Consider the following 9,542-nt stretch of genomic DNA (forward strand, 5'->3'; position numbering starts at 1 on the left):
GCCAGATACTTGGTGAGCACATCAGTACTGGTTACCATAAAAAAATGCACCCTGTACAGAGATTGGTGTTAGGAAGGTCACCCAGCTGTAGAAAGCATGCCAAAAAAGACATTGGAATTCAATGCAACCCTCTGGCTTGTCAGATTCTATTGAACCAACCAGCCCACCCATGCCAGCATGGAAAACAGATTTTAACTCTTTAATATTTAAACCAGCCATATCCAGCCAAAACTATTCTACCTGTTTTATGTTCAAACTGGCCAGATCTGGCCTTGCACACCTATTCTACACTGTCATTCTAAAAATATATAAACACAGGAGTGGCTGTGTGGTAAGTAGCTTGCTTACCAACCACATGGTTCCGGGTTCAGTTTCACTGCATGGTACCTTGGGCAAGTGTCTTCTACTATAGCCTTGGGATGACCAAAGCCTTGTGAGTGGATTTGGTAGATGGAAACTGAACAAAGCCCGATGTACATATATATATGTATGTGTTTGTGTGTGTATGTTTGTCCCCACAACATCGCTTGACAACCGAAGCTGGTGTTTACATCACCATAACTTAGTGGTTCAGCAAACGAAACTGATAGAATAAGTACTAGGCTTACAAAGAATAAATCCTGGGGCTGATTCGTTCAACTAAAGGTGGTGCTCCAGCATGGCTGCAGTCAAATGACTGAAACAAGTAAAAGAATAAAACACCATTGACATCTTGAAACTACAACATGTGACTAATTCAAAACAATGTAAATAAATAAGCATCACATTTGACAAAAAAATCTGAATGCTAAAGGGTCAAATAATGATGATGATTTTGAAGGCGTTGAAGATGATGATGCATTGGCCAGCATGCTGCTTTGATGGAATATATAAATAAGGTATCAGAAGAAATATATTCTCTACTAAAAGATAGCAAATGATTAGGAAATGAGGTATTAAACATGAAGAAAAAAAGAAAAGAAAAACACAACTGCTCCAGCATGGCCACAGATTCTGGTTGAAACAAGTAAAAGTAAATAAAAGAAGAGTTCACAAAATGAGTTGTCATTATAAAGACAAAGGCAGAATAATGCATGTTAGAAAAATGTACAAAACATATTTTCTAGGTTATCACTTTTATGTAAATCAAGTTTGCAAAATATTACTGAAAGAAAATATTCCAACAGCATCAAAATAAAATTTTAGCATTTGTTACTTTCATTAAGTAAACTTAATGTTTAATCACAATTATATTTATATGTATTTTACAATTTATATGTTTCAGTCAGTTTGACTTCTGATTGTCTTCAGCTCTCTTGTTCACCAATTTGTACTTAGTTTTAAGCTGGGTCTGATTATAGAACCTCTTTTTGTTATCTAAAAGAAAGATATTTGTGTCCTATTCAAAATGAAACCATTATGTCTTTATAAGAAATATCTTTGAAGCTAAAGGTAAGCTTTTGAAAAAAGAAAAAGAAAATACCAGAAGCAGGGAGTTGATGAGAATAGCTGAATTAAGTGACTATTTTAATGATATGCACATCACTTCAACCTGTGTGTATTTTTGTATGTCTGTTTAGCCCAGAACTTTGAGAAAAACATTTCCCACATATCTGACAGTGAAATGGTTTCTCCCCTGTGTGTGTTCGATTATGACTCTTCAAACTCGAGCTTCGAGAAAAGTATTTCCCACATATTTGGCAACAAAATGGTTTTTCTCCTGTATGAGTTCTAACATGAACCTTTAGATCAGATGCCTTCAGGAAAGTTTTCCCACATGTCTCACAGTGAAAGGGTTTTATTCCAGCATGCATATAAGCATGTTTTTTAAGTTCACTTAGAACAAGAAAGGATTTCCTACATATTCCACAAGCAAATGGTTTTTCATTTTTATGGTTGTTTTGATGCAAATCTAACTCATAACTAGTTGTAAAAGTCTTACTACAAATGATGCAGTGGCATGAATTCTCTTCCAGATGAGCTATTGTATGAACTTTTAAATCAGAAGTTGTAAGGAATTTTTTATTACATATCTGACACTGAATTTCTTTCTTGCTCTTCTCATGTCTTTTTTTATGTATAAGTAAATTATATTTTGTAGAAAACTTTCGGCTGCATATATCACATTGGTATGGTTTTTCCCCGGTGTGCAACCTGTTGTGTAACTTCAGAACAGAACTTCTAGTGAAATTTTTGCAACAGATTTTGCATTGAAATGGTTTCTCCCCCGTATGTGTTTGAGTGTGTAAGTTTAAATTACAACTGGTGGAAAAGCTTTTGCCACATATTTCACAGCGATATGGTTTCTCCCCTGTGTGACTTCTTGTATGCACCTGTAAATGCGAGCTTATAGAGAAGCTTTTCCCACAAATCTCGCAAGAAAATGGTTTTTCTCCAGTGTGAGTCCGTTTGTGTAATTTCAGGTTTTGGCTGGCAGAGAATCCTTTATTACAAATATCACAATAAAATAGTTGTTCTCCAGTGTGTTTTCGTGTATGTAACCTTAGTACAGATTTAGAAGAAAAGTTTTTGTCACAAGTAAGACAGTGATAAGGTTTTTCACCAGTGTGTGTTCGTGTATGAAGGTTGAGATTGTAATTTGTTGAGAAACCTCTTCCACAGATTTCACAGTGAAATTCTTTCTCACCACTATGTATTTTCCTATGTACATCTAATTTATATACTGTGTAAAAACTTTTATTGCACACCTCACAGTTATAGGACTTCTTACCACTATGAATTTGTATGTGTAACCTTAGCTCTGATTTTGTGGACAGTCCTTTTCCGCAAAGTTTACACTGAAATGATTTTTCCCCAGTGTGCACTTTTATATGTAAGTTTAACTTATAGTTTGTTGTAAAACTTTTACCACACATCTGACAAGGAAAAGGTTTCTCCCCTGTATGCGTTCTGGTGTGTATCTTCATTTCAAATTTCTCAGAAAAGCATTTCCCACATATTAAACAAAGAAAAGGTTTTTCCCCAGTGTGTGTCCTAATGTGTCTTTTCAGTACAAAACTACTGGAAAATTGCTTGTTACATAACTTACAAGAGAAAGGTTTTTCACCTGTATGTGTCATCATGTGTCTTTTCAAATGTGAACAAGTTGGAAAACATTTCTTACATATTTCACAAGGAAAAGGTTTTTCTCCAGAGTGTGTTTTATTGTGTACCCTAAGTACTGATTTCCTTGAATATCGTTTATCACATATCTCACACTGAAATGGCTTCTCTCCTGTATGAGATCGCATATGTATCAGTAGTTCAGATTTTTTACAAAACTTCTTTTCACATAACTCACAGAATATTCGCTTTATTTTGTGTTTTCTGGTAGATGTCATCTTTTTGCTATCTGTTACCTCTTTTGTTTTGAGACTTATTAGTTTATTTTCATCCTGTTTATCTTGAGAAATATTAGCAGTCACACTCAATGTATTTGTCTCCATCATGACAATATACCAGCAAGAGACAGAATTTTGAATTTCAAGAGGTGAATATTATTTAACTCAGAGGGTCAAACCATTTGAAGTAGTTTAATGGGATGTAATAAATCCTTGAAATACACTAAAGCTAAAGGAATGCAATATATGTTGCTTCCATTCTAGTTTTGTAAACATTATATCACAGTTATAAAACAGAAGGAAACTCTCATAGAAAAACCTTAAAAAAAACTGCAGGTTTCCATCACGACATTGCTTGTCGATATGTTTCAAGAAAGACTGAAGACAATGAAATGTGTATACGCATAGTGTCATGGTGTATCAAAGACTTTGCTATTATTTGATGTCCTTTGGATAAAATTATTTTGGTTTTAAAATCACCAATTTATTGGATAAAATTGCTTCATTTAACAACATTCTTCCATCATCTGCATGGCTGATATGTCTCAACTGCTACTGCATTCGAATTCTGAAAATATAATAATAATAATAATAATAAAAATAATAATAATTTCTACTATAGGCACAAGGCCTGAAATTTTTGGGGAGGGGGTTAGTCAATTACATTAACCACAGCACTTGACTGGTACTTGTTTCGTCAACTCTAAAAGGATGAAAGTCAACCTTGGTGGAATTTGAACTCAGAACATAGCAACAGACGAAATACTTATTTCTTTATTACCCACAAGGGGCTAAACACAGAGGGGACAAACAAGGACAGACATAGGTATTAAGTCGATTACATCGACCCCCCAGTGCGTAACTGGTACTTAATTTATCGACCCCGAAAGGATGAAAGGTAAAGTCGACCTCGGCGGAATTTGAACTCACAACGTAACGGCAGACGAAATACCGCTAAGCATTTCGCCCGACGTGCTAACGTTTCTGCCATCTCTCCTCCGTGTACCACACAACAGACGAAATACTGCCAAGCATTTTGCCTGGCATGCTAACAACTCTGCCAGTTCACCACTTTAATAATAATAATAATAATAATAATAATAATAATAATAATAATATTAATAATAATGATAATGCTTTCTATTGAAGGCAAAAAGGCTTGAAATTTTGGGGGAAGGACTAGTTGATTAAATCAACCTCAGTGTTTCACTGGTACTTAATTTATCAACCCCAAAAGGATGAAAGGCAAAGTTGACCTTGGCAGAATTTGAACTCAGGATGTAAAGACGGACGAAATGCCACTAAGCATTATAACAACAACAATAATTTAAAAAATAGTATTGGCAGTTAGATATCCCCCAAAAACTAACTAAATAATAGAAGAATTCAAGAAGGGAAGGAAGAGCAACAGAGCAGACAGAAATGGAGTTATATGGCCAATTCATGTAACAAACTGAGAGTATTGAAAGTAAATGCTAGCTTATGGCTGATGGACAAAAACTTGAAACGGGAGATCAAAGTGCTAATTATAGCTGCTCAAGAACAAGCCATTAGGATGAATCTGATAAAGGCAAAGATTGACAAAACTCAGTCAGACAGCAAATGAAGACTCTGTAGGAAACGAGACAAATGTGTAGGTCATCTCTTGAGTAAGCAAGCAGTAAGCAAGCATCAGCCAAGTGTGTGGCTTTGAAATAGCAGGGAAGTGATATTGACATGAATCACAGACTGTAACAATGAATGAGAATTACAGGTTCTTATGGAACTTCCCCAAAGAACAAAATAAACAGTGTAAGATTATAAACTTTGCAATTCCCTATGAAAACAGAGTTGATTCCAAAGAAATTGGAAAAAAAAAAAAAGAAAGAGAAATGCCAGGATCTTGCCAGACAGCTAAAGAGACTGGAAGACTAAGACGACAATTATTTGTGGGGTAACTGGTGCACTTGACACAACACCCAAGATGCTACCTTAAAGACTGAAAGACACAGGAATTGAGACTCACATTGTTGACTTGCAGAAAAGTGCAGTTCTGTATTCTGCAGGAATCCTAAGAAAGATTTGTTGTTAGTAAATCTCAGGATAACATTCCTGCTAATTAAATTAGCATGTACAAGCTTGTTGTTGTTGAAGATGCTCCTTTCTACTATAGGCACATAGTCTGAAATTTTGTGGGAAAGGGTTAGATAATTACATTGACTACAGTGCTCAACTGGTATTCATTTTATCAACCCCAAAAGGATGAAAAGCAAATAATAAGATTTAATGTATACAACACTTAGCTGCATTACAACTGATCAGAAAGGGTTAAAGGAGGGGACAAAGGGCAAACATATCAGTCAAGTAAAGAAAGACAATGAAGGCTACACAAAATTAGAGAAAAGTGTTATAAAGACTGAAGAAGCGTAAGCACATCAGGAGTAGTGTTGGTGAATTTTAGGAAGCATGGGATTTTTGAAGGATGCACTGTTCAGACAGCTAACAACAAATGTGGATAGTTTATCCCATGCTTCAACAATTCTGAGTGTGAAAAAATGTTTCTGAAAGTTATGGGTGCTGTGTTGTTTTTTGATTTTAATAGCATGTCCACAAGCACTAGAGATGCTGAATTCAAAAGGGTGGCCAAAATTATTACTGGTGGAAAACCTTGTGGGCTAGACCAAGTCAGCTGTAAAAATATTGAAGCTTTAGATTGTTGATACCCAGAGAAGTAATATATTCAAGATGTAGTAAGTGAATGACAGAGGGTATTCATTTGGTTGCACATCTCTGGATATCTTCCAGCAAATCAATATTTTGGACAAGATGGGGGTTTCAGACTAGAGATGCAAACACTAAGTATAGATATATCAAAGCTATACACAGCTCCAAATAGACAGCTGGTGAGCAGCTGGCAAAAGTCTTAATGAGTGATGTTAAGGCACCTTCAGTCTTTTTGATTATTTTAGAAATGTGGTTTGTTAAATTCAGATCATTGTTGAATATAATGTGTAGGTCACATTCACAGCACACTCTTTGTGGTTACCATTGTGCAAGGAGTAGGTAAATTCCTGGTTTTTCTTCTAAAGTATATAGTGGTGCACTTGTCTACTGCCAAAGAGCACATAAAAATATTACTTATTTTCCAATATTAATTGAATTCATTCATTCATTTTCAAATGAAATTTAATGTTTACAGTGTTGTGACTACAAAATTACAGACCAGCATCACGCTGGTTACAGTTGACCTTATAACATAAGTAATTAACTTGTGGTTCTTTGCATGAAAAATTAGGATAAACAGCTCAACTTTCCAAATGCAATGAGATAGTTATAAATGAGTATAATTATCATACAAGCCAGAGTTCCTCATTTTCAGTCTTTGTGAAAATATGTCTGGTCATGGGGAAGTACAAATTTGCTTAGAAATAGGTAAGGATTGGTAACAAGATGGATATCTAACCGTAGAAAATCTGTGACAATGAAACCTATTTGACCCATACAAGCATGGAAAAGTGGACATCAAAATGGTTACACACACATCCTCCTTAACATCATTCAACATTCATGTTTCATCCTGGATGGGTTGGATGACTTGACAGGATCTGACACGTTCAAAGATTGCATCATGTTTCAATGTGTGTATATATATATATGATATAAACAAGATTCAGTTGAATAAGGTACTTAAAGTTGAGGCACCTAGTTAGGTTGGAATAAACTCCACACATAACAAAAATCTTTAGATGAATATCAACCTTGGTACACTAGTACTGGCAGAATGATATTTGGGTACTGTATGCAGTTAATTTGACCCAACTGAGTATCTAATCTGCTCTTGAGCTATTCAGACATGTACACTTTATAAGATATATAGTCCATAACATACTTCAGAACACATGAGGGGCATGTTCTTATGTATGCATATATGTATATGTGTGTGTGTGCGCATGTGTACATATAGTGTATGTTTTAGTTTAGATCACTTTAAAACAGCAAGGGTTGATATAAAAAGAGTTAAACAACTGTAATTTTTATTAAACCCAGAAGAATCTGAATTCAGAATAGAATGAATGCTATACTAGTAAAGAGTAAAGACCCACTTCAGTCATGACTGACCATGGGATTGCATCTAGAAAGTTCTCCCCCAAGGCACATGTCTAGGCAAGGTTGTTTATGGAAGACTGGCAGTTGCCCATGCATACCAGCCTCCCCACGCCATACCACCAATGTTATCTAAGGGAAAGGCGAAGGGGCCTGATACAGCTTGGCACCAGTGACGTCGCATCTCATTTCTACAGCTGAGTGAACTGGAGCAACGTAAAATTGTCTTCCACAGGAACACAGCACGGTCCGGGATTCGAACTCACTACCTCATGATTGTGAGTCTGATGCTCTAACCACTGGTCTCACATTTAAAATAGTGAGTTGAGAAAAACTTCGATGAGATCCCTTGATGTATTTCTTCAGTAGTGAGTGGTAGATACTATCTTGTTACTTTCTCTGATGCACTGAAGTAGGGTTTGGCCTACTGGAAGCCTGTAAACAATGACACTTGTTTGCTAATTAGGGTTTGAATAAAAAGTAAAATAAGCCATCATCTCTCCTCCATGTACCACCACTCAACCTACCCATACATACCGTGAGGTAGCACTGCATTTCTTCCTTCTCAATCCATCTTATCGCCCTTTTATCAGTTTCTGCTTTTCTCCCATTAATCCTCTGACACAACTTGTCAATTCACACCCTTATCACTAGCACTGCAATCAATAAACAAAAACTCCCTCTGAAAAGGTTTGAATTAAAAAAGAAAAACACATGGGAGGCTACTCTGATAGAATCTACCAAGCGAAATCTTTAGAAAATAAATATCCCTTAGTTATTTTCCGTCAGACCTCTTTTCGAGTAAAATACCGTGAACCTACGTTCTACTAAGTATTGTCAAGTACAAACAAATATCCTTGACGTAATTTTATTGTTAAATGGTTCCATTGTAATCGTCAATGAAAAAGTAGCTGTTATATGATTGCTCAATTTGCTAAACATAGCAGCTAATCTGTCTCTTAAACCACTCCACTTTACACATTGGCTATAATGTAATCCCTATAAACACACACTGTCCTGGATAAAAAACGAAAAAAAAAACCGGATGGTCATGGTAGGAATGTCTTTGATTATATCTCTGTTCAATCAGGAATGATCTGGGGCTGCTCAACAACTCGAATATATCCAAGTGAAGAAGACGCACGTCGACGACCCGGTCTGTTAGCATTCCATCCTTTACTGTGGGTTCACGATAGATTAACATTAATATTTAATACAGGTGCACTGTCTGTTGCGCAGGTTAAGGGACTGCATCGTCCCCTTCGCTGCTGTCTCACATAATTCCATGTATTTATCAATTATTCACTACATATGTGCACCGTCGCCAGTTAGGTAACCATGCCGTCACAAAACAAACATTGGTAATTATCACGGCTTTATAAAGATGTTGAATACGAACCCGAACCTCGTCCACACCGCCTTTTAAATGGTGCAGTCAATTTCTTTCAGATTCACAAACCTAACAAATGCGCGCACTGGGACCACTCTTCTTAAATAGTACCTATATTAAAGTGGTTCCAACCGTGACTACGCCGTCCTTTTTTGTTTTCTTCCAGACATAATATATCTAGACTCTATTTTCCAATGTATCCTTCCTTTTTCATTATAGTAGCATGTGATTTTAAAGAAATTTAGCAGCTACTTTTTGCAGAACTGTGTGTAAACGTAAATAAACAATGCATAACAACCCAGATCGGACGAAATATGAAGACAGCGAAATACTTACATAATTTGTTTACCCCTTTTCCTTATAAAAATATCACCTATCTCAAATAAAGACTACATAATTGGACTTTATCGTTCGTTGTTAGTTAAGATATATAGACATTGTAATTAAATGAGATGTTCATTGCAAACAGCACAAAGAACTCTTCGGTTGAAAGAAGGAAATAATTTATATTTTTTCGGTGAACAGCGAAAACAATCCATGATGGAAAGGAAATTATTTCAACTTAACAATTCAATAGATCTAAGATTACCTCAAATAAGGGTTTCTGATTTAGGTACAAGTTATTTTTAGGGGAAGGGGGTACATCAGTGTTTGACAGGTATTTTATCTGATTCCCCAAAGACAAAAGGTAAAGTGAACCTCGGCGGATTTTGAACTCGGAAAGTCAATATCTGAAATAAATAGCGGGT

At 35.8% G+C, this 9,542-nt stretch overlaps 1 protein-coding gene across 4 annotated transcripts; it reads right to left on the reverse strand.

Annotated features, from left to right (window-relative positions):
• Positions 1-1,098: 1,098 nt before the first annotated feature.
• LOC115214349 (gastrula zinc finger protein XlCGF57.1-like) lies at positions 1,099-9,271 on the reverse strand. 4 transcript variants are annotated; one of them, XM_036504921.1, is made up of 3 exons: positions 9,130-9,271; positions 3,709-3,888; positions 1,099-3,488 (listed from the first exon to the last, which is right to left on the reverse strand). In XM_036504921.1, the coding sequence occupies exon 3, from the start codon at positions 3,426-3,428 to the stop codon at positions 1,527-1,529; it is 1,902 nt and encodes a 633-aa protein (XP_036360814.1). In that variant the 5' UTR covers positions 3,429-3,488; positions 3,709-3,888; positions 9,130-9,271; the 3' UTR covers positions 1,099-1,526. The 4 variants fall into 4 exon arrangements, with proteins under 4 accessions (XP_036360814.1, XP_036360815.1, XP_036360816.1 ...); XM_036504922.1 differs by adding an exon at positions 5,326-5,481 and having other exon boundaries at positions 1,099-3,888; XM_036504923.1 differs by adding an exon at positions 7,941-8,059 and having other exon boundaries at positions 1,099-3,888.
• Positions 9,272-9,542: the final 271 nt, after the last annotated feature.

The sequence above is a fragment of the Octopus sinensis genome, linkage group LG7 (genome assembly GCF_006345805.1).
Source record: "Octopus sinensis linkage group LG7, ASM634580v1, whole genome shotgun sequence".
NCBI lineage: Eukaryota > Metazoa > Mollusca > Cephalopoda > Octopoda > Octopodidae > Octopus > Octopus sinensis.